General features: G+C 42.7%; 1 protein-coding gene across 1 annotated transcript in view; it reads right to left on the bottom strand.

Annotated features, from left to right (window-relative positions):
* Positions 1-8,594: 8,594 nt before the first annotated feature.
* LOC126985139 (parkin coregulated gene protein homolog) overlaps positions 8,595-26,822 on the bottom strand; it is a 23,197-nt gene continuing 4,969 nt past the window's right edge. Inside the window, exons 3-6 of the mRNA XM_050839694.1 lie at positions 21,157-21,387; positions 20,844-21,015; positions 14,978-15,127; positions 8,595-9,977 (exon numbers count right to left, since the gene is read on the bottom strand). Coding sequence (XP_050695651.1) covers positions 9,817-9,977; positions 14,978-15,127; positions 20,844-21,015; positions 21,157-21,387 — 714 coding nt within the window. The 3' untranslated portion in view covers positions 8,595-9,816. The remainder of the gene's footprint in view (positions 9,978-14,977; positions 15,128-20,843; positions 21,016-21,156; positions 21,388-26,822) is intronic.

A 26,822-nucleotide genomic window follows, 5' to 3' on the forward strand; every position in this document is an offset into this window, starting at 1 on the left:
ACCCTTAACAAGCTTAAATCAAAATAGTCACCTAAATATTCTTTTAAGATTAGGCGATTAAAAAAAAACACCCGCCATATAGTTACCACCAGACCATTACCACTATAACTGATATAAAAACATATATATTGTTGGGTTTCCATGTGTGCATTTCCATGGTGCAGTAAGAATCACTATGGCAGGCCCACCAGATATCCTGCATCAAGCCAATACTGGGTAAGAAGCACTCAATATGGTTTCGAATACCAGTTCGATGTCAGCACAGTGTACGTGTGGTTACGGGGTCATTGTGATCAACCATTTTCATTTTGATTCTCAAGATTGACAGGTGCCTGACCTCAGGCCCATGCAGTGTGCAAACGGATCATGGAATTGATGTTACACTAATTCAGTGGTTCTGATTTTCCGATGCATTGATCAACGGTTTGCCAGCAGTGGTATGACCGGGCAACACGTACGACCATGCAAATTAAGTCTATTTTATAACAAGTCTGGTCACTTCCCGCGAAATTCTTGTCGGATTCGCGCATATGGCGTCACGTACGCTGCCTTCAAAGGCGGGGTCCGTTGCGTGGGACCGACTCGACGACTCGCGAATGGGTGTTGAAGTCGATGTGCAAGTACACAAAGGCCACCGAACTGCTCAGCAGCCATAACGCGCGCGGGTATCGTGAGGCGGCTATGACGAAAAGGAGGGGTTTGTCGACACTGTACGAAACCCGACGAGGGCTGTCGACACCATGCCACAATCAAGGATTATATACTATAAGGATAGCTCATTAAGCTTTTGTTTTACCCACAATGCACCGCGGATGACGTCACACATGTAACTGGGCGGCAAACTGGTTCACTTCCCTATGTTTTCACCTTAGCGTGCTCAGCGAAAATGGTGATTTGTGGTGTATATGGGTGTTACAGTGGCTCAACTGCGGAAAGTCGTCAAGGAGTTAAGTTCATTAGGTTTCCAAGAGACAAACACACCTTGAAGAAGTGGATTTTGGCCTGCAAACGAAAAGATAAAGTGAAAGTGAAGTCTGCGCGGGTGAGGTCCAAACATTTTCCAAGAAAGTGATAATATTAAAGAAAAGCCAATAAAGCTCAATAGTGAAAGTTTGGTAAAGGTAAATTCATTTAGGTAAAAATTTGCGTAAATATTATACAAGATATACGTATGTATAAACAAAAAAAATTATACTTTCATTATATATGACAGGATTAGTTACCCCTGCAAATTAAGTTGTAGAAAACTAATGTTAATAAAAGTTAAGAAAACGTAAGCATCGATGGTAAACAGCAATATTTCTGCAGCTTGTTTACCATGTTTCTCACATTATTCATATTATTGTATACTATTAGCCACCACAACAGCTGCCTAATCTAATTAATTATCCTTAGCAATAAAAAAAAGCGCAAAATCTGACCATGAATAAGAATAAATAAGGGTTTTCTAGTACATTTTATACCGTGAGAGCAGGATGAGAGTGAACCAGATGACATACCGAATTAAGTCATGACGTCATCGATGACGTTTCAATGAGCTATCCTTATAGAGAGGTTGCTCTGACGTCACACCGCTTCGCTTTTGTTTTAGGAAAAACAACTGTCAGCCATTTTGGGAGGCAAGAGCGATCAGCTGAGCCCTTGCCCCCTGATGATGGCTGACCCGTGCCTCCCATCTTCATAACAGAATCTAAGTGAATATGTAAAAAATCTGGACAGTGAAGCTAGGCTTCGTTATATAACTATCCATTAGGCTGCCAAATGATGATGGACATACAGTATATACATTTATTATCAAACTTCAAGATATATTTGAAGATAAGAACAAAGAATATATGACTAATTTAACCCCGGGCATCCCCGGGCAGTGTTTAGTAAGAACATAAGAACGTAGGGGGTTCGCAAAAAGCCCACTGACTCTACTTGGCAGCCCCTGTCTACCTACCCCGAGTGGCAGTGTAGCACCTATCAGTAACAGTAATAGATGGGCCACTAACACCCACACCCACACAGTAATAGATGGACACTAACACCCACACCCACACAGTAACAGATGGACACTAACACCCACACCCACACAGTAATAGATGGACACTAACACCCACACCCACACAGTAATAGATGGACACTAACACCCACACCCACACAGTAATAGATGGACACTAACACCCACACCCACACAGTAATAGATGGACACTAACACCCACACCCACACAGTAGTAGATGGACACTAACACCCACACCCACACAGTAATAGATGGACACTAACACCCACACCCACACAGTAATAGATGGACACTAACACACACAGTAACAGACGGACACTAATACATACACACCCACACAGTAATATATACACTAACACCCACACCCACATAGTAATAGATGGGCCACTAACACACCCACCCACACAGTAATAGATGGACACCAACACCCACACCCACACAGTAACAGATGGACACTAACACCCACACCCACACAGTAATAGATGGACACTAACACACACACCAACACAGTAATAGATGGGCCACTAACACCCACACCCACACAGTAACAGATGGACACTAACACCCACACCCACACAGTAATAGATGGACACTAACACACACACCAACACAGTAATAGATGGGCCACTAACACACCCACCAACACAGTAACATGTCGGGGAAAAGCTGAAGAGCTCTCTTGCGGTAAATATGTGCCTCCCAAAATGGCGGGCCTTTGCGGGGCAGCTGAGAAGTAATCAGTTGATCGCTACTGATGACGTCACGTGCAATCCCTCTATAGATATAATCCTTGGCCACAAGCGAAAAGGAAGAAGCAAATCGAGACCAACCGGCGCCTGTTGGTTCCAATCATTGAGAGCATCCTCTTCTGCGAAATATGTTGCCCCTCCATGGACATCGGGATGACAGTCTCTATGCTGAGCAAGACCGGAGAGGGAGTCTTCAGAGCGCTACTACGTTAACGAGCCCAGGGAGGAGATGCAGACCTCAACCGCCTCCTCACCAGCTCGGCCAGCCGGGCCTGGAACTCCGCCCTCGATCATCAGTAAGACCATTCAGGACGAGCTGAATCGATACCACAGGTGGGTGACACCACAAAATACCTAGCTCTTATTTCCAGAGTAGAATGCACGCTAAGACCAGGTGTCACCGAGTCATATTTCGTTTCGCAGGTCGACTGGTGCAGGAGGAGATCTTGGCCGGAGTGTTGGGGGTGTACGCGGTGCCAATGGATGAGACCACGGACGTCTTAGGGAAAGAACAAGCCATCATCATCATTCGACACGCCAAAGAAGACGTCAAGGAGGACTTCGATCCTTGCTTTCGTCCATCCCCAGGACCTCACCGGTGAAGGCCTGGCCCAACTGCTCATCCGCACCGTCGATGGCCTTGGCTTGGAGATATCAAAATGCCGGGGCCTAGGATTCGACGGGGCGAGTGCCATGATGGGGAAGTTCAGAGGTTGTGCCGCCATCATCATGCAGCAATACCCCCTGGCGAAACCGATCCACTGTTTCAGTCACCGACTGAACCTGGTGCTGACCAAGGCCTGTGATGTCAAAGAAGTCAAACTCGCTCTCCAGACGCTTATTAAAGCTGCGTCCACACTAGGCCTCTCATGAGGCGACTCGTGCACCGCCTCACGGGGGGGGGGGGGGTCCACTCTATGTTTCCACAGCTGCCTCATCCTGCCTCGCCAGTCATAATGTTTGTTCTTCACCTGCCAGATGCAGGGGTGCTGCTTCAGAATATCAATTAGTAAAAGAATGTTGCTCCGTGTCCACTCCACGTTGTCATCAACGTTTTCAGCCATGATACTGAGCAGCGCGCAGCCGATGTTGCCCTGTTCACGACTAATGAGTGTAGCCTCATAACCCCAAAATGCCTCTCGCCAGAGTTACCGGCAGCCGCCTCATGTACCTCCATTTTCTATTGTTTTTTTTTTTCTGAGTCCGGGTGCATGAGTCGCCTCATGAGTCTCCTCGTGATGCCTAGTGTGGACGCGGCTTAACGAGTATACAACTTCATCTACTCAAGCAACATGCGGACGCTCCGGTTCACCGAGTTCGTGAAGCTTTCCTCAGCCAAGCGGGAAAACCACGTTATGACCACCTTCGTAGGTGAGGGGTAGCAATTCGACAGGCGGGGCCTTCTGGTTGATTCTGGACATTTTCTCGGCGTCCGTGGCCGCCTTGTTCTCAATGAAGCTGGTGACCTCCACTGGAGCTGCAGGCAGTGTCAGACTGTCAGTGTGCCATGCGAAAGAGAAGGAGATGGGAGCTCCTCGTCCTCCTGTTCCTCAGCGTCAGCTTCGGCTTCGGTGTCAGCAGGTCCGGCAGCTGTCGATGTTGAAGCGTCTGGCTGTTGCTCGAGCTCATTGCCGTCACGGTCACCATCATCGCTCTTCTTGGCCACTTTGGTCTTGAAGAACGAGCATCCATTTTGTTGTTGAAGTGTCCGACGAAATTGCCTAACACACAATGTGGAATGTCCCGCGAGTTTTATTGTTATAGCCGCAGCGCGCTTTTGAGCTAGTTTTCCTGTATCCGCTCAGGACCATGGGGGGGACCCGGGCCCCCTGCCCCCCACCCCCCCCTTGGATCCTCTCTCTCTCTCTCTCTCTCTCTCTCTCTCTCTCTCTCTCTCTCTCTCTTGATAAACACATTAATATATAAAAGAAATAAGCCGTAGTATTAACATTTATTTACTCGCACGTGCTTACAACAGGTGCTTAGATATTTCATAACAGTGCAACAAGTCATATACGATCGAGTGTGTGTGTGCGTGTGTGTGTGTGTGTGTGTTAGTCACCACTGTCAAATCACTTGCTGGACTTCGATCGCCAGCCAGTATCCTCGCGGATAGAGCTTTGGATCTTGTATGATCGATATATTGATACTGCTGGGACCTCATGACATATTAGATGTTGGTACCGACCACGGATTCTTAAAAGTAAAATCAAAATCACCTTGAGACAACGAAATATGCTGTAAATCTCTCCAGAAACTAGAAAACTATGGTAGGGGAACACAGAAACTTGAAAATGCAATCTGCCAGACACAAAACAAAGTTCAACATGATGAACATCCGTGAAACTCTGGTTTTAGGGTTTTATGTAACACAAATAATTAAGAGTAAACTTGGTATATGGATAAACCACATGTAGCCTATATTAAAAAAAAAAATAGACGAATTTACGCACAACAAAAATGAAGTTGAATGGTTTAAAAGTTTTATGGTAAACTAAATCATTCAAATATTAAGTCCAAAAATAGAATAGGAACAGATGTCCCAGACATTCCAGAAGTAAGGAAAGATGAAATTGAAGAAGCACTGCAAAGTATGAAAAGATGAAAATGTAGGGGAAAATTATATTCGTGTTGACCTTATAAGGGACGCCAGAGAAAAATTTTATTATTTGTTATTCAAAGATTTTGTTTCTCCGCAGAGGAACCATGGGCCATTGTCGGGTGACTGCCCATGAAGAGGGTACCGACAGATCGATTCTATCGGCTGACGCCGACCGAGTCGGTCCGTCGACGAAGACTTGCGTGTCTCTGAACCGCTGGAAAGAAACTATCATTACTTTCATTGTACGTCTCGAGAAAGGAAATATATCGGAAGTCTGGAAATATGCAACTATAATCCTCACAGATAAAAAGGAACTTAAAAGACCTTTGAAATTATCGTCCTATCAGCCTGCCGTCAGTTATCTACAAATTATTCACAAAAATAATCACAAGCAGATTTTCATTCACATTAGATTTAAATCAGCCTAGGAAACAAGTTGGTTCTTGAAATGGATTCTCATTCAAGGACCACATCCAGATAATACATCAGATAATAGTGATGATAAGTAAATAAGGTTATAAGTAGACAACCGCTTTGCTTGACATTCGTTGGCTTTCAAAAGGCCTTCAACTCAATGGAAACTGTAGCGGTGCTGTAAGCGATTTGACAACAGGGCGTAGAGGTAACCTACTGTAAAAATCTTGCAGAGTGCAGACACATACAAAGATGGAACAGCGACTATCAAATTTTATACAAATACTGGAAAAGTCCAAAGAAAAAAGGAGTTGGACAGGGCGATATCACATCACCTAAGCTGTTTATGGAGTGCTCAAAATAAATTTTTCAAAAAGCTTTAGTGGGAGAACATGGAATTTGAAATACGAAACAACTATTATTTCGTTTCACGTCTCACATTTGTCAACAGGACTCGTTACGGCTATATTGTTAATTCGGAGCCTCGCCCTTTTTCCTCGTTAAGGGGTGGCTTTTCCATCTAGCGGCTGTTCTAGCCGATTGCGGGTTTGATTCTCAGCGTTACTAAACCGTTTCCGGGTCTGGATTAATTTATCGTGTGTTACCTGACAAGAAGTCGTGTGGATGTATGTGGGAAGTGGAAATTCGGGCAATATATAATGTCTGAAGTTACTACTGAAGTCAATAACTATTGTCTACCTTGATGACATCGCTGTATTTTCAGACACTTGGCCTTGGCAAGACCATTTAACTCAACTTAATGCCCTCTCCTCTGCCTTAGACAGGGCAGGTCTTGTTGTGAACCTTAAGAAATCAAATTTTGTAGCTACTCAGCTTTTATACATCGAACATATATATAATGGGGTTATGTAAACTTGTCCCTCCAACAGCTAAATGTGACGCCAAAGCGCAGACGTTAGTTTCCTGCAACAAGAGACTGGTTAGAAGTTTCCTTAGCGCTGTTATTTAATACCATAGGTATATTTGTAATTTTTCTGAATCAGCAGGTCTTTTGACAGACCTTTTGACCTTTTGTCTCATCAGTCCCCTCTTCTTACTGACGGTTTTCTACCTGAAAATTCCGCCACAGTGTTGCCTCCCTTTTTATCTTTTACCGATATATTCATGCTGACCGCTCTTCTGAACTTGCTAACTGCATACCTCCACCCCTCCCGTGCCACCGCTGCACACGACTTTCTACTATTGCTCCTTCCTTAAGCAAAAGTCTCATGCAAGTCTGTCTGTTCTCGTCGTCATTTTATGAAGCCGATGCAAAGGTAAGTAAATACACTCAGGCTTTCAGCTATATGTGATTCGTACTAATGTATTAACTTAGCACATATTTCGACTGTATCAGCTTTATTTTCTATGCACTAAATTAAAAATAAATGTTGACACATAATATCCAAAAAATAGGCAGTCAGGGTAGCATCACTTTTATGTTTATTTTATTCGCAACACTGTCCGGAAAAATATTCGTGCTACCAAGTAGCTGTTATTCCTTTTATCCAAATGCTGATATCTGCAGGCAGGCGATTTGCAGTAACCTCAGGTTGCCTTCCAGCCAATGTTTCGAATAAAGTAAAAAACATGAGTTAATTTCACCTGGTGAATGGTGTCTGGTATATTAAGCCTCAACATTTATATCTATATCTACATTTAATATATTTTTGAAAAAAAAAAGCTGACAGCCAAAGCATGAGTTTGCTTAAATTGTAAATATGGACCACATAGTAATTATCGGGAATGTAGTGGACGGAAAGGTGGCGTGGATCATGTGGAAAGTGGAATTCTGGCAAGAGAAAGACTAATTTTACCCACCTTTGCATTAGTTTGATTAAAGGACGGCAATGAGAAACTGGCGCTGCTATGGCTCCATTTTGCAAGAAACAAAACACGGTGAGCGTTGCTTTCTGCTGTGCTATATTTTCATTAAAAGTTATTTGGAGTATGACATTCTACACCACAGTTCTTTACAGATGCAGGGGTGAGACTTTTTGGGTGGAGAGTAGCGTTTATCTATTTCGTTGTGCCCTTAGCCTGCCTACTCGACTGTTGCTTAAATTACAGGCTCACGGAGTAGAGGGTTTTTTTTGAACTGGGGGTGCGCGTGCGCAATAGGAAGGAAGCAAGTGCAAATCAATGGTAAAAGATCTGACTGGGGATGTGTTGAGTGGGGTCCCCACAGGGTTTCGGTTAGGTCCACTTTTTTTTATTTTATATCAATGACTTAGACACAGTTATTAGTAGTGATGTTAGTAAATTTGCAGATGATACCAAGATCGGTAGAGTAATTGAGTCGGATCAGGACGCTAGTATTCTCCAAGGTGAACTCAACAGATTATATGACTGGGCGGATAAATGGCAGATGGAGTTCAATGTAGGGAAGTGCAGTATTCTGAGTAGGAAGTAACAACACATAACTATTAACTATATTAATGACACTCTCATAAGTAGGTCTGGGTGCGAGAGGTTTAGTGAGCTCTGATCTCCGTCCAAGGGCACAATGCATTCAAGCTAGAAAATCGAGCCATAGGGTACTGGGATTTATTTCATGAGCGTAGCAACAAAAGCCCTGAAGTCTTCCTCAAACTATATTTAGCATTAGTTAGACCTCATCTTGACTATGCGGTTCAGTTCTGGTTACCCTACTATAGAATGGATATCAAAATGTTAGAATCGGTGCAGAGGAGGATGACTAAGATGATTCAGGGTTGAGAAACTTGCATGAGGAAAGACTCAAACAGTTAAACTTGCATTCTCTCTAGAAAAAGAAGGGGTGCGTGGAGACATGATCGAGGTTTATAAATGGATGAAGGGCTTTAATAAGGGAGACATTCATAAGGTTTTGTTGGTAAGAGAACCGGGTAGGACACGAAGTAACGGGTTTAAACTGGATAAATTCAGATTCAACAGGGACATAGGCAAAAATTGGTTTACTAATAGGGTGGTGGATGAGTGGAATAGGCTTAGCAGTCATGTGGTGAGTGCCAATACAATTGTCACAAAAAAAAATAGACTAGATAAATTCATGAACAGCGATATTAGGTGGGGTTAGATACACGGGAGCTTAGGGTCAAAGGAGCTGCCTCGTACAGGCCTACCGGCCTCTTGCAGACTCCTGCGTTCTTATGTTCTTATGTTCTTATGTACTCTGCTGTATTTAGATAAAAATAGATTTTTCTCCTCACAAAGGAATTAACAAAGAAGGAAATAGTTAGAAGGAGCATTGTCGGTTCAGCTGTAGTGCTGACTTGCCTGATGGGCGAGCCTCCCATTACCCACCTAGCCATGGGGGTACCTCTTTGGCCGACTGGATAAGGAGCGGCTCTCCCGTTACGCTGGTCGGGGGTTCGATCCCCGGCGCCGGCAAACCTTTCCTTGTCTGGATTAATTTCTCGTATGTTTCGTTACACGCGATGGTCGTGTGGGAGTGAAGAAAAGAGAAAAATTCTGGCATTTCACTGGTGGCTTAAGCGGTGGGCATCCTCTCCTGTGGTTCTGTTGTGTCACCCCGAGAGGGTAACAGGTAGAGTGATGGCCCATGTTCTCCGAAGTTCATAGAAAATGGGAACTCAACACACAGAAATTAATCTAAATGGGAATGGGGAGACGTGTAGTGCTGACTTGCCTGATGGGCGAGCCTCACATAGCCCAGTTAGCCAGTGGGGTTCCTCTTTGGCCGACTGGTAAAGGAGTGGCTCTCCCGTTACGCTGGTCGCGGGTTCGATCCCCGGCGCCGGCAAACCTTTCCTTGTCCGGATTAATTTCTCGTGTGTTTCGTTACACGCGATGGTCGTGTGGGAGTGTAGATAAGAGTAAAATTTCTGGCATTTCACAGCCAGTCAAAAATGTTGAAGGAAACGTACCTACCTTTGATAGACAGAAAAGTCAAAGTGAATAGGAGCATCCTCTACTGTCTTACCTAACAAAGGGGAAACGTCTGCAGCAGATGTTCAATGTTCAAGTGGTAGAAGTGGATTTTGGAGGAAATACGATTTTATGGACAGAATATGAGGAAGTGGGTGGGTTTTGTCGTTTTTCCTTAGTTCATGACGCAGGACTGGTAAGTCGGCACCATGTACTTGATGTTGATGTACGCGTCCCTGCCCCCATGCCGCTCCAATATTTCCAGTGTCTCCTGGATGAGGTCGCCTAGGTTCTCCCGCCGTTGTTGCGAGTAGTCAATCTCATCCCCAGAGTTTACTGAAAGATGAAACAGACATGTCCGTATCATCGTTTTATTGGGTTTAGTTTATCATTTAGTATCATAAATACGATATTTAACTCCAGCTACAAATTAGTTTCATTATTCAGCGATAGCAAAGGAAACGAAAGATCTAATAAGAAAGCACAAAGAATAAGTAACAAATAAAAACAAGAAGGAATGAGATAGTTAGAACTGAAAAGTTTATCAGCAACAAGATAATTAGTGATATCCGTAAGTTTAACATAGGCAAAATCAAATTAAGGAAATCAGGCAAAGAATAATCGATGAGCTGCGTAGAAAGAAGTTGATTACTTTCAACTTCTTTCTGCGGAGCTCATCGATTATTCTTTGCCTGATTTCTAATAAGTTAAAATCATTTAGTAAGATTCACCTTTTTTTCTATAAAGTTCATCGATAATTTTTTGCAAGTTTTCCCTAAAATCACAGTAAGATTATGTTGTCTGTGAATCTAAAGATATTCAACGTCGCAGAGTCTAAAGAAGAATATGAAGAAAATTAAAACAATGTTTACTGATTAGTTGGTAGGACAACAAAATTTAGTATTGATCGGTAACAAAGCGCTTGAGTTAAAGAATACACATAGGCAACCTAGAACAAAGCATTAGTGCCAACCCAGACCCCCAAAAAATCAGAAAGAAATTAGCAATGCGGTCGAGAGCTTTTGGTAAGCGTAGGAGTAATATCGTGAATAACTGTTTCCCTGAAGAGAAAGCTGTACAACTAATGTATCCCAACAGTCCTGACATTCGGTTCAAAAACTTTTAATAGTCAAGAAAACTCTGAGAAACAGCCAAGAATTGAACAACGAAAAATTAGGAGAAAATGTCGGATATAACATGAAGAGACAGACAGCGAGCACCACTGATTATGAGGCTGACAAAGGATGGCGATAGTTAATTGACGCTTAGGAAAAGAAATGGACTCGGGCAGGTCATATCATGCGTAGGGCTGATGACAGATAAACAACAATGCAACAGAATGGCTGCCCATAAATTGTAGGAAATGTAATGGAAGATAAAAAAAAGGTGGAAAGATAAAATAAAATATTTGCCGGAGCAGGATATGGAGCACTATACTAGTTGTATTGGACTGAGAGAATTGTAGAGCGTTGGGAAAGGCCATTGTTCAGCAGTGGACTATATAAAAAAATAGCGTTACTACAGGCGTGTACTCAGAAAGGGTCACCTTGAGAGAACGTTGGATTTATTTATCCTCGTAACTAAACACAGTCTCACCACTGACTGACTCACTCGCCCTAATATCTTGTATATACCTATACATGAGACTACATCGAGAGAATTTCATCCTAGATAAATGAAGCAGGTTCAAGACACTTATATCGTTACACGAAAGAAAATGTTGGACATGCAGGCAACGCTGTCTGCCCCCTCCCCGTATTCAAGAAAGCAGGGAACACGCATAGAAACATCCGGCACAAGCTCGCCCCTTCACCAGGGCATAAAAATAGTAATGGTTTATGATTTACATACATTTACATAGTTTTCAGACCACACAGACCCTATGGTCCAGACTAGGTGGTTCTACATTAGTCGAATAGCTCCAAATCTTTGTATTTCTACTTTAGTAAATATTAAGTTGAATGAAGTGTTGGTGAAGCTTGTTTTTAAAAGAGTCAATCGTGTTGCACTGGACCACTGAAGGTGGGAGTTTATTCCATTCTCGCACTACAACATTGGTGAAGAAAAATTTGGTGCAGTCTGAATTTACTTGTTTACATCGAAGTTTTGTGCCACTGTTTCTCGTTCGCAGAGTATCATCAATCATATTTTTTTTTTATTTGTCTACATTAGTGAAGTAATTATTTTAATTTTTAAAACATTCGATCAGTTTTCATCAAGAGAACAAGTTGAGAGTTGAGAGCCTTTCGTCGTAAGGTTTGTTGCGCAAGGAAGGGATCATTTTTGTTCCCCGAGGTTTAACACCTATTTTAGCAATGTCCTTTGCATGGAGGGGAGACTAAAACTGTACCGCGTTTTCCAAGTGGGGTCTGACTAAACTATTGTAAAGCGGAAGTACTACATCTTCATATTTTAGCCCAGAATTATGTTCGCCTTATTTGCTGTGTCGATGCATCGCTGTGAGAATTTGAGGTTTGATGCGATTTGACACCCAGGTCCTTGACGCATTGAACGCTTTTGAGTTTGACGCCACGCATTTCGTAATCGAACCTCTTATTTCTTGTTCCAACTTGAAGAACCTGGCACTTATCTACATTAAAGGGCATCTCCCATCTATCAGACCAAGCTGAAATTTTATGCAAATCTTCTTGGAGGCTTTGTCTGTCTTCGTCAGTGACAACCGAGTTACCAATCTTTGTGTCGTCTGCAAATTTACTAATGAGATTATTGATTCCAACGTCCACATCGTTGATGTAAATAATGGAGAGCAGTGGGCCAAGAACCGAGCCCTGAGGGACGCCACTAGTGACAGGCGCCCACTCTGAGTTAAATTCGTCGACCACTCTGTTGTCAGTTGCTCAACCAATGCGCGATCCATTGGTGTATGATGAGGATGAGTCATTACTCAGTGACAAGAAAGTAGACTGTGCATTCGTTTTGGTTGTTAATATTCAAATTAAGGTTTAGGTTAATCAGTTGTAACCATCACGTAATATACTGTTACTTGATTTTATAGAGAGCAAATACAGCTTCCTTCTGTGACAAAATTATTTACTGAAAATAGGAAGAAGTCTACCGTAGAGTTTCACAATATAGGGAACATACGTAGCTTGTATACTCTTCTTGACTTCTCAAATGTCAGTGAGCTGTTTAACGTGTCCTGACAGTAAACTGTCGACAGTTTATCTTTTTGCTTCCCCATAATAACGCTGATTCATTGACTTTACGAAGAAGTGCGTCTACAGTCTAGATCAGGGCTACTCAACTATTATGAGCAAAGGTCCATGCAGTTTGACAAGTTCAAATGTAAGCAGAGGTCCAAATAAATATTGTAACTGGACTCCAGGATCCAGGAGTAGAAAAACATAATTGAATAACATGAATGTCCTTTCGATGTATGCTTGCAAGTGTATTTCCTCGACTGATTGTAGGCCTTACAGTCAGTCGAGGAAATACACTTGCGAGAATTCACCGCCAGGATCTTCATGTTATTCAATTATACTTTCTACTCCTGGAGTCTGAGATCCAGCCACAACACTCACAGAAGGTCTGGATTCGGACCGCGGGCATCCACTTGAATAGGCCTGGCTCTAGATCTACCGCTAAGTGTGATTAGGTTGTTTCGTCGCGTCAGATCAGAGAGTCTTGGTTTGAATCCTAGCCTTATCATATGCATTAACTTTTAATGAATACATTTACTTACTAATACAGGTACCCTTATAGGGAGTTGATTTATCTTGTGCTACAATTCCATATATCAAATGCATTTCCTCTTGACATTCTACATTTAAAGACTAGAGAGAACATAATTCAAATAATAACTGAAAATAATATTTTATGTAGCGAGCCTTCAATCTTTAAAATCTATCTAAGAATAGGAACTAACTCAATTCATTTTGGGGGAAGGATTTTTAACGTTTCAAACATAACTTGCACTATATTTTTTTTAAATAATGGAACATGCATAACATAAAGCCACCAAACTTAACTGAATTACTACTTGAAAGGTTAGCTGAACTTTTCACTCCAGGAAAAGTTTAATGCATAAGTAAAACAATTCATCAAAGTAAGGAAGATACTATATGATGTTACTTTGAAATACAGCAGGCAGAAGGCAGGAAGAAAAGCAAAAAAATAATAATAAATAATTAAATAAATAAATAAATAAATATATATATATATATATATATATATATATATATATATATATATATATATATATATATATATATATATATATATATATATATATATATATATATATATATATATATATATATATATATATATATATATATATATATATATAAATGAAAAAAATAGAAAAGACAAACATCTATGGCTCGTTTTTTTTCTTCTTATTTATTTATTTATTGAGGGATAATGCACTTGCTCGTGAACGTGCCCTTTTCTCCGTAGGCAGCGTGTATCCAAAAACATGTTCGTGTTGCTGACTTGTTGGGCGATTGATGTTGACAAACTGGGACTTACCTGCATATTACTTTATATGATCTCTTTACTCGTTATCACTTTTAATTGACATTACATATATCAGAAAGAGAAACTTGAGTTAGTAAATAAGTTTGACTCACATTACCTGGCAATTATTTCAAATAAGATGTTATAGGACAACGGATATTCAATCAAGCAGTTAGCAGCAAACTTTTAGAGGAAAAAGGCAACCTCTACGGGCAGGTGCATTTTCATCTCTCTCTCTCTCTCTCTCTCTCTCTCTCTCTCTCTCTCTCTCTCTCTCTCTCTCTCTCTCTCTCTCTCTCTCTCTCTCTCTCTCTCTCTCTCTCTCTCTCTCTCTCTGTGTGTGTGTGTGTGTGTGTGTGTGTGTGTGTGTGTATATATATATATATATATATATATATATATATATATATATATATATATATATATATATATATATATATATATATATATATATATATATATATATATATATATATATATATATATATATATATATATATATATATATATATATATATATATATATATATATATATATATATATATATATATATATATATATATATATATATATATATATATATATATATATATATATATATATATATATATATATATATATATATATATATATATATATATATATATATATATATATATATATATATATATATATATATATATATATATATATATATATATATATATATATATATATAATAATGATAATAATTCAATATACTGTAGTTTATTTCAGAGTTGTCTTAGTTCTCCCCCTCTTGAAAATATTAGGCTGTATGTAAAAAGTAGAAAAAAACAATACCAGACAGAATGTACAAGAAGGATGGTAAACTCACCATTCTTATGCTTGAAGAGGTTGAGGGTAGGAAGGATCTGCCTGTAGTAGGGCACGAGGGACTCCCCCACCAAAGGCGCCGACATCACCAGCTCCTGCAGTACTTTCAGAACCGTGCAGATCACCCGCACGTCCCTGGTGTTGAGAGCGCCTGCAGGGCATTGGCAAGGTACACTAAGGTCACTGTTGGATGGTCGCACCATCACCGAATATTTATACTCTGTTACCCATGTAGCTGTATTCGTCACAGTTACTTGTATTTTTCACTGTTGTTCATTTTGCTCTATCTCCATTACATCCCAGTTGATATTATAGTAACAAATTTTCTCCCAAGCTGGCTACCATATTTCCCCGACTATTCCAAGCAGGCTACAGCACTCTCAACTTGATATATCTCTGTTCTTAAACACTTAAACACTTTATTATTTTTGCCTTATAAAAGTTTGTGCGGTTGATTACAGCGCCGGAGTCCGCGCATCGAGATTTTCCGCGCAACTTTAAATTTGCCTTCCATACCATTATAAAAATGTAAGGGGCATTAATCGTGTGTCTGGCAGCGACGTACGTACATCTTCTTCCACTCACTGGTGTGAGGAGATGAACCTTCATCCTCGTAAATGCACTATTCGCAATGCCAATTCTCATTCAAATTTCTTTTTCACATCTGCAGTCTTCTGTTATCGAGCTCCCTAGATAAGAAAACTTTCACACCTGCTCTATCCTTCTTCCTCTCACCTCTATTCTCACTCTGGGTGCATTTGCCTAAGATACCACCAACACTTTGGTCTTTCCCATATTAACAGTTAATAATTTAATCCATCTATCTATCTATCTATCTATCTATCTATCTATCTATCTATCTATCTATCTACCTATCTATATGTGTGTGTGTGTGTGTGTGTGTGTGTGTGTGTGTGTGTATGTATATATATATATATATATATATATATATAGATATATATATATATATATATATATATATATATATATATATATATATATATATATATATATATATAAAACCACCCTTACTTCCTGCTCTCAGTTGTTACGACCCCCGGATCAAACATATTATCCCGTGCAAACAAACACTCCCGCGCCCTTTATGTTATCGATTATATCCTCCATCATGTTTCAGGTCATGCAAGGCAGCCATGCACGCTTCCCTTTTATGCCCTGCGGGTGAGGCTTAACGCTTAACCTCAGACCTTGCTATCATTTCCGATTGGGGTAACAGGAACCTTGTGTCCTTCAATGCCTCAAAAACTCAATTTCTCCACCTATCAACTCGACACAATCTTCCAAACACCTATCCCCTATTCTTCGACAACACTCAGCTGTCACCTTCTTCAATACTAAAATCTTAACTGGAAACTTCACATCTCCTCTCTCACTAAATCAGCTTCCTCGAGGTTGGGCGTTCTGTATCGTCTCCGCCAGTTCTTCTCCCCCGCACAGTCTATCCATATACAGGTGCCTTGTCCGCCCTCGTATGGAGTATGCATCTCACATGTGGGGGGGCTCCACTCACACAGCTCTTCTGGACAGAGTGGAGTCTAAGGCTCTTCGTCTCATCAGCTCTCCTCCTCTTACTGATAGTCTTCTACCGCCGCCATGTTGCCTCTCTATCTTCTATCGATATGTTCACCCTGACTGCTCTTCTGAACTTGCTAACTGCATGCCTCCCCCCCTCCCACGGCCTCGCCACACACGACTTTCTACTCAAGCTCATCCCTTTACTGTCCAAATCCCTTATGCACGCGTTAACCAGCATCTTCACTCTTTCATCCCTCACGCTGGTAAACTCTGGAACAATCTTCCTTCATCTGTATTTCCTCCTGCCTACGACTTGAACTCTTTCAAGAGGAGGGTATCAGGACACCTCTCCTCCTGAAATTGACATATCTTTCGAAGAGGGCATCAGGACACCTTGTAATGCTGACTTGCCTGATGGGCGAGCCTCCCATAACTCACTTAGCCAGGAGGGGTACCTCTTTGGCCGATTGGTAAAGGAGTGGCTCTCCCGTAACGCTGGTCGCGGGTTCGATCCCCGGCGCCGGCAAACCTTTCCTTGTCTGGATTAATTTCTCGTGTGTTTCGTTACACGCAGTGGCCGTGTGGGAGTATAGTAAAAGAGAAAATCCTGGCATTTCAACCTCTCCTCCCGAAATTGACCTCTCTTTCGACCACTCCTCTATACTCTTTTTAGGAGCAGTGAGTAGCGGGCTTTTTTTTTCATTATTGTTTTCTTTTTTTATGCCCTTGAACTGTCTCCTTTGCTGTAAAAAAAAAAATAAGAAGACAACAAATGAGATTTTTCGGACATGTGATGAGGAGGAATGAGGTGGAGGCTGTGGTGTTGACTGGGATGGTGGAGGGCAGAAGAGCAAGAGGAAGACAGAGGGAGAAATTATTAATGGTGTGACGAGAGTGGCGGGAGGACATCTTAAGCCTGCTGAGTTGTTGCAGCTAACCAGAGATAGAATCAGGTGGCGCTGCATGGTTGCCGAAGTCCTGTTGGATACGGCACGTCGGTAAGGTAAGGTAAGGGGGTTATGATGGGGGAAAGGAAAATCAGCTATTGGGGGGCTGACTACAATAGGGTTTTGAAGGCTGGAGAGGGTCACTGATGAGCTCTGGGGGGCAACATGAGCCAAGCAAGATGGCGCCACTATAAACACTTGCCTGCGCCACAACGGGCTGGGGCCGACCATCAGGCCCACCAAGAAAGCCTACCGGCGCCATAGGCAGAAACGTAAAAAAAAAAAAAAAATATATATATATATATATATATATATATATATATATATATATATATATATATATATATATATAATAAGTATAAATACACAAATAAATAAAAAAAAAAACATTAAACCCATTTTGTCACCTCGTCATGATTGTACGAATGTTGTAACATCTGTCCATGAGAGAACATGCAAACAAATAGTTATCGGTGTGTCCACGGCATATACCCCCATTGATTAAATGATTGATTGTTACAACTCGCCTTTGGCAATGCCAGAGAACCACCCCAGGAGGCGATGCACAACTAACGACCGACACTTAATACCCATTCACTGTTCTGGGAGCTTACCATCCGTCTCCATTCAGTCAGCAATCAAAATTATAGTGCTAATCTCTGCACTGCGGAGGACCGTGCTATGGTGTGTGTGTGTGTGTGTGTGTGTGTTTAGTCTCGCTGGTAGCCTAATACTGCACGGTGGTTCTTTACTTCGCTCCTGTAAATCCAATCTACTTCTCTGGTTGCATAAACTTACGTATATATTCTTTATGATTCCAGATAATTTGAATGGAACCAGAACATACAACTATACAACAATATGAACCAGTAATGAGGAGCATGAGGAGTCAACATAGCGATGGTGACATTCGCTGGTTCGGACATTGGTGAGTCATTTGCTTGCTCACTGTCACCACCAAGGAGACTATAGTACTGATAATTATAGTCTCCTTGGTCACCACCCTGGCCTTGTTTTGGCAGTGATTCTCAAAAATTTCACATACGCCATTGTAATAAATCTGGACATGTGACAATCATCAGTATTTTATTAGTGACATTTTACTTGCGGATATGACCTCTCACCATTAAAAGTTCTTACCTTCTTTCTTTTCCTCCCTATCTCTCCACATCTTCCCCCCCCCCTCACTCCCGGTACGCCTGCCAACACACTCTGATATTAGCTTCTCACGCAACGCAGCACATCACAACGCAACAGGATCACCTGACTCAGTATGTTTTCTATCCAATTATCTCGTCGCGCTAATCCTCCCTCAGCATTTAGTGCTGAGAGCAAGCTCCTGTCTTGACTAATTGCATTGCTAAGGGACGCTCAAATCATTATTTACAAGACTTTTTTTTTTACAGTGAAGGAAGCAGTTCAAGGGAAACAAAAGGAAACAATAATGAAAAAAAAAGTCCGCCAGTCACTGCTCCTACAAAAGAGTCAAGAGGAGTAGACGAAGGATAGGTCAATTTCGGGAGGAGAGGTGTCCTGATACCCTCCTCATGAAAGAGTTCAAGTCGTAGGCAGGAGCTAGGAAATACAGATGAAGGAAGATTGTTCCAGAGTTTACCAGCGTGAGGGATGACAGTGAAAATGATGGTTAACTCGTGCGTAAGGAATTTGGACAGTAAAGGGATGAGCTTGAGTAGAAAGTCGTGTGTGGCGAGGCCGCGGGAGGGGGGGAGGCATGCAGTTAGCAAATTCAGAAGAGCAGTCAGCGTGAAAATATCGATAGAAGATAGAAAGAGAGGCAACATGGCGGCGTAATTTAAGAGGTAGAAGACTATCAGTAAGAGGAGGAGAGCTGATGAGACGAAGAGCCTTAGACTCCACTCTGTCCAACAGAGCTGTGTGAGTGGAGCCCCCCCACACGTGAGATGCATATTCCATATGAGGGCGGACAAGGCCCCTGTATACAGATAGCAACTGTGTGGGGGAGAAGAACTGGCGGAGACGATACAGAACACCCAACCTCGAGGAAGCTGATTTAGTAAGAGAAGAGATTATGAAGTTTCCTGTTAAGATTTTGGGTTAAGGATAGACCGAGGATGTTTAGTGTTGAAGAAGGTGACAGCTGAGTGTTGTTGAAGAAAAGGGGATAGGTGTTTGGAAGATTGTGTTGAGTTGATAGGTGGAGAAATTGGATTTTCGAGGCATTGAAGGACAAGATTCGTTTTACCCCAATCGGAAATGATTGCAAGGTCTGAGGTTAAGCGTTCTGCAGCCTCCAGTCTGGAGTCTTGTAATTCCTGTTGAGAGGGTATTCTGTTCAAAGAAGTTGAATAATGCAGAGTGGAGTCGTCAGCGTATGAGTGGATAGGACAGTTTGTTATGGAAAGAAGATCATTGATGAATAACAGGAAGAGAGTGGGTGATAGGACAGAGCCCTGTGGAACACCTCTGTTGATAGTTTTTGGGAGGAAGAACAGTGATCGTCTACCACCGCAGAGATAGAACGGGCGGAAAGGAAACTGGAGATAAAGGAACAGAGAGAAGGATAGAATCCGAAAGACGGCAGTTTAGAAAGTAAAGACTTGTGCCAGACTCTATCGAAGGTTTTCGATATGTCTAGCGCAACTGAGAAAGTTTCACCGAAACGGCTAAGAGAGGATGACCAAGAATCAGTTTAGAGAGCAAGATCGCCAGTAGAACGCCCCTTGGGGGACCCATACTGGCGATCAGATAGAAGGTCAGAAGTGGAAAGGTGCTTTTGAATCTTCCGGTTAAGGATTGATTCAAAAGCTTTAGATATACAGGAAAGTAAAGCTATAGGGCGGTAGTTTGAGGGATTGGAACGGTCACTCTTCTTAGGCACAGGCTGTATGAAGGCGTACTTCCAGCAGGAAGGAAAGGTAGATGTTGATAGGCAGAGAGGAAAGAGTTTGACCAGGCAGGCTGTCAGCACGGAGGCACAGTTTTTAAGGACAATAGGAGGCACTCCATCAGGTCCATAAGCCTTCTGAGAGTTGAGGCCAGAGAGGGCATAGAAAACATCATTCTTAAGAATCTTAATAACAGGCATAAAAGAGTCAGAGGGGGGATGAGTAGGAGGAATATGCCCAGAATCGTCCAGAGTGGAGTTGTTACAGAAAGTTTGAGCGAAGAGTTCAGCCTTAGAGATAGATGAGACGGCGGTGCTGCCGTCAGGGTTAAGGAGAGGAGGGAAAGAAGAAGAAGTGAAGTTGGAGATGTTTTTGGCTAGGTGCCAGAAGTCTCTGGAAGAATTAGAGAAAGCATTCATTTGTGTTTACCCCCAAGATAACTTTTGAGCCATCAAAACAAAGGAAAGCCATAGTAAAAACAACAATAGTCATAGAGGAAAACATGCTGTCGACTTACTTTTGATGGGAAGGATGAGTTGAGGAATGACAGGTAGGATCTTGTCACCTCCACGAGCCAGCAGGTCCCGAATGCCCGCTCTGCTGAAGAAGTCATACGGGTGAGTCGTCTCTCGCAGGCCGTCGAAGAAGAGTGGGAGGTAGTGGTGATAGTCCAATTTCTCTACGTCAACCTGCAGTATCAGTAGTTGTATTTGTGTAGTGGTGCTGGTAGTTATGAGGAAATCATATTTAATAGTGGTAAAATGAATTACACACACACACACACACACACACACACACACACACACACACACACACACACACACACGAACCTTCCAGCGCAGAGCGTGGCCGTGGTGGTCGTGATGGAGGGTGACCGGCACATCTCCCCTCTCATACATTCTCTTGAAGGTTGTGGGTGGTGACGGGCGTGGCCGAAACACTCCTACCTTTGGGGGCCCGCCAACCTGCGTGCCCCTCATTCGGGAGGCGGGCGTGAAAGCCTCAACAGTTCTTGCGGAGTATGAGGACGTAGCTGAGGCCCCACGCTGACCTACACGGGCCTGGGAAGAGACGACAAATCTTTTGGTGTGCGCTGAAGGCATGGAGGTATATACAAAAATGATGGTCAAGATAATGTAAATATACCTCTTCTAATAATGATAAGATGATAATGATAATAATGTAATAATAAAAATAGTAATAATAATAATAATGATTAATAATAATAATAATAATAATAATAATAATAATAATAATAATAATAATAATAATAATAATAATAATAATAATAATAATAATAATAATAAAAATAAAAAATAACAGTAGGGAGTACCTAGGTAGGAAGACACCTACCGAAACGGGCGTATGTCACTCCCGGTGAGGTATATATGAGAAGCGAGGAGGGTGCTGAGGCCCTCCAAAGACCCTTCACATGTCCTTACTTTCCGTTTCCCTATTGTCTCATCAACACCAGAGAGTAGTTCAACATGCTCTCTAAAGACAGATCATCTTTTTCCGCACCACACTACATTCACACAACATACACACCATTTCCCCAATTTTTTTACAAATGCAAAATGGCGTACTTTAACAAAGCCTCGGACTCCCCGCCTGGGGGGGGGGGGGGGCCACAAATGGACCGTATTGGCTATACAGGCAGCACCACATGTGGCCACTCAACTCCAAGCTGTATTTTTCATAGCGTTCAAGTTACAGACTAGAGTGCGTCTGAGGCTGTCTCAGGGATGCACAGCCATGATGCTGCCGTCGCCCCTAGCCGATGATTGCACACACTTCACTCCCACCCGATTTCAGTTTTTCTCCATGTCAAATAGTAGAGTCAGGAAATCGGGTAGGAGTAAGGTGTGTGCAGTCGTTGGCTTGGAGCGGTGGCGGCACCAATTAAGGCCTTGTATCCTGGAGGCAGCCTCAGACGCACTCTAGTACATAACTTGAGTTCTATGGAAAGTACTGCTTTGACAGTTCACTGAGTGGCCACGTGTGGCGCTGCCTGTATAGCCAATGTGGCCTATTCCCCCAGGGAGGACTCCCCTTCTGGATGGCGATTTGAAAGGTGTCTTGATAACTCCTCAGACCTCTTTCTTATCAATTTCTGCAACATTCGCGGTCGTCGTTCCAATTTCCATTCTGTGGAGCACCAACTCTAAGTAGGCGGTGGCTGAGTGGTAGCGTGCTGGGCCCACATTCACCGCGTGATGGACGACGCGGATTCGAATCCCCATGCTACCACCTCGGATTTTTCAGTCACCGCCGAGTGGCTTAAAACTACCCAAATGCTGTCCTGAAGACCACCCATCAACCCGGACTCAAGAGGAAACCGTCCAAGTGAATCAAGAAGGAGTTCCGGGGGGCAGCATGAGCCAAGAGAAGATGGCGCCACTATAAACACTTGCCTTCGCCATGACGGCCTGTGGCCGACTACCATCCAGGCCCCTCAAGAGAGCCTATGGCGCTATAGGCGTTCACGTACTTTCTCTACTCATACTAAAAAGCCTTGGTTTAATCACGCTTGTTCTCGTGCTATCAAATATATAGAGAGGCAGCTCACAAAAGGTACCAGAGCCTTCGCACTCCAGCTAACCATGATCTTTATATTTATTTTTTTTTTTTTTTTTTTTTTTTTTACAGCAAAGGAGACAGCTCAAGGGCACAAAAAAGTAAAAATTAATAAAAAAAAAAAAAGCCCGCTACTCGCTGCTCCTAAAAAGAATCCAAAGAGGTGGCCGAAAGATAAGTCAGTTTCGGGAGGAGAGGTGTCCTGATACCCTCCTCTTGAAAGAGTTCAAGTCGTAGGCAGGAGGAAATACAGATGAAGGAAGATTGTTCCAGAGTTTACCAGCGTGAGGGATGAAAGAGTGAAGATGCTGGTTAACTCTTGCATAAGGGGTTTGGACAGTATAGGGATGAGCATGAGTAGAAAGTCGAGTGCAGCGGGGCCGCGGGAGGGGTGGAGGCATGCAGTTAGCAAGTTCAGAAGAGCAGTCAGCGTGGAAATATCGATAGAAGATAGAAAGAGAGGCAACATTGCGGCGGAATTTAAGAGGTAGAAGACTATCAGTATGAGGAGGAGAGCTGATGAGACGAAGAGCCTTTGCCTCCACTCTGTCCAGAAGAGCTGTGTGGTGGAGCCCCCACATGAGATGCATACTCCATACGAGGGGACAAGGCCCTGTATATGGACAGCAACTGTGCAGGGGAGAAGAACTGGCGGAGACGGTACAGAACGCCCAGCCTCGAGGAAGCTGATTTAGTAAGAGATGAGATATGAAGTTTCCAGTTGAGATTTTGAGTTAAGGATAGACCGAGGATGTTTAGTGTTGAGGAAGGTGATAGCTGGGTGTTGTCAAAGAATAGGGGATAGTTGTTTGGAAGATTGTGTCGAGTGGATAGGTGGAGAAACTGTGTTTTTGAGGCGTTGAAGGACACCAGGTTCTTCTTGCCCCAATCGGAAATAATAGTAAGGTCTGAGGCTAAGCGTTCTGCAGCCTCCAGCCTTGAGTCGTTAAGTTCCTGAAGGGTGGGTCTTCTATTAAAAGAAGTTGAATAATGCAGAGTGGAATCATTGGCGTAGGAATGGATAGGACAGTTCGTTTTGGAAAGAAGATCATCAATGAACAACAGAAAAAGAGTGGGAGATAGGACAGAACCCTGTGGGACACCACTGTTAATAGATTTAGGGGAGGAACAGTGACCGTCTACCACGGCAGAAATAGAACGGTCAGAAAGGAAACTGGAGATAAAGGTACAGAGAGAAGGATAGAAACCGTAGGAGGGTAGTTTAGAAAGCAAAGATTTGTGCCAGACCCTATCAAAAGCTTTTGATATGTCCAGCGCAATAGCAAAAGTTTCACCGAAACGGCTAAGAGAGGATGACCAAGAGTCAGTTAAGAAGGCTAGGAGATCACCAGTAGAACGCCCCTTGCGGAACCCATACTGGCGATCAGATAGAAGGTCAGAAGTGGAAAGGTGCTTTTGAATCTTACGGTTAAGGATTGATTCAAAAGCTTTAGATAGACAAGAAAGTAAAGCAATAGGACGGTAGTTTGAGGGATTGGAGCGGTCACCCTTCTTAGGTACAGGCTGTGTGAAGGCATACTTCCAGCAAGAAGGAAAGGTAGATGTTGACAGGCAGAGGCGAAAGAGTTTGACCAGGCAGGGTGACAGCACGGAGGCACAGTTTTAAGGGCAATAGGAAGCACTCCATCAGGTCCATAAGCCTTCTGAGGATTGAGGCCAGAGAGGGCATAGAAAACATCATTTTGAAGAATCTTTATAACAGGCATAAAGGAGTCAGAGGGGGAATATGCCCAGAATCGTCCAGAGTGGAGTTTTTAGAAAAAGTTTGAGAGAAGAATTCAGCCTTAGAGATAGATGAGACGGCAGTGTTGCCGTCAGGATTGAGGAGTGGAGGGAAAGATGAAGAAGTGAAGTTGGAGGAGATGTTTTTGGCTAGATGCCAGAAGTCACGGGAAGAGTTAGAGAAAGCAAGGTTTTGACATTTTCTATTAATGAAAGAATTTTTGGTTAGTCGGAGAATAGATTTGGCACGATTTCGGGCAGAAATGTAAAGTTCATAATTAGCATTAGTTTGAAGGCTCTGGTATCTTTTGTGAGCTACCTCTCTATCATTGACAGCACGAGAACAAGCGTGATTAAACCAAGGCATTTTAGCGTGAGTAGTAGAGAAAGAACGAGGAATGTATGCCTCCATTCCAGAGACAATCACCTCTGTGATGCTCTGAGCACACACAGAGTCGACTCTATCCTGGAAGCAATAATCATTCCACGGGAAATCGGAAAAAGTACATCCTCAGGTCGTCCCACCGAGCTGAAGCAAAATGCCAGAAGCATCGCCTCTTCGGTGGGTCCAGAGGATGTACAGGAGCGATAGGACAGGATGCAGAAATAAGATTGTGATCGGAGGAGCCCAACGGAGAGAACAGTTTGACAGAATAAGCAGAAGGGTTTGAGGTAAGGAAGAGGTCTAGAATGTTGGGCCGATCTCCAAGACGGTCAGGAATACGTGTAGGGTGCTGGACCAACTGCTCTAGGTCGTTGAGGATAGCAAAGTTGTAGGCTTGTTCACCAGGATGGTCAGTGAAAGAGGATGAAAGCCAAAGCTGGTGGTGAACATTGAAATCTCCTAGGATGGAGATTTCAGCGAAGGGAGAGTGGGTCAAGATGTGCTCCACTTTAGAATTCAAATAGTCAAAGAATTTTACATAGTTGGTAGAGTTAGGTGAGAGATAAACAGCACAGATGTATTTAGTAATAGAATGACAGTGAAGTCTTAACCAGATGGTGGAAAATTCAGAAGAGTCAAGGTCGTGGGCACGAGAGCAAGTGATGTCGTTGCGCACGTAGGCGCAACATCCAGCTTTGGATTGAAATTTAGGATAGAGATAGTAGGAGGGAACAGAGTAGAGATTGCTGTCAGTAGCCTCAGAAACCTGTGTTTCGGTAAGGAAGAGAAGGTGAGGTTTAGAGGAGGAGAGATGATGTTCCACAGAATGAAAATTAGAGCGAAGACCGCGAATGTTGCAGAAATTGAGAAGAAAGAGGTTCGAGGAGTTATCAAGACACCTCTCGGGTCGGCAGCCAGAAGGGGAGTCCTCCCTGGGGGAATTTATGGTCCCCCCCCTAGGCGGGGACTCCGAGGCATTGCTTAATTGAGCCATTTTGAATTTTGAATTTTGGAAAAAGGTGTATATGTAATGTGAATGTAGTGTGGTGTGGACAAAATCTATTCTTCGACTTACCAAAAGCTCTTTCATCCATAGGAAATGTCAAAACCTTGTTTTTTTCTAATTCTTCCAAAGACTTCTGGCACCTGGCCAAAGATATCTCCTCCAATTTCACTTCTTCATCTTTTCCTCCTCTACTTAACCCTGACGACAGCACCGCCGTCTCATCTATTTCTAAGGCTGAAATCTTCTCTCAAACTTCCTATAAAAACTCCATTCTGGACGGTTTTGGACATATTCCTCCTACTCATCTCCCCTCTGACTCCTTTATGCCTGTTATTAAGATTCTTAAGAATGATGTTTTCTGTGCCCTCTCTAGCATCAAACCTCAGCAGGCTTATGGACCCTTAAAAACTGTGCTTCCGTGCTGACACCCTGCCTGGTCATAACTCTTTCGTCTTCGCCTATCAACATCTACCTTTCGTCCTTTCCTTCATGCTGGAAATTCGCCTTCATACAGCCTGTGCCTAAGAGGGGTGACCGTTGCAATCCCTCAGACTACTTCTGATCGCCAGTATGGGTTCCGCAAGGGGTGTTTTACTGGCGATCTTCTAACTGATTTTTGGTCATCCCCTCTTAGCCGTTTCGGTGAAACTTTCTCAGTTGCATATCGCAAGCTTTCGATAGAGTCTGGCACAACTCTGCTGTCTAAACTGCCCTCTTACGGTTTCTATCCTTTTCTCTGTTCCTTTATCTCCTGTTTCCTTTCCGGCCGTTCTATCTCTGCTGTG

This window comes from Eriocheir sinensis, chromosome 58 (genome assembly GCF_024679095.1).
Source record: "Eriocheir sinensis breed Jianghai 21 chromosome 58, ASM2467909v1, whole genome shotgun sequence".
Classification (NCBI taxonomy): Eukaryota; Metazoa; Arthropoda; class Malacostraca; order Decapoda; family Varunidae; genus Eriocheir; species Eriocheir sinensis.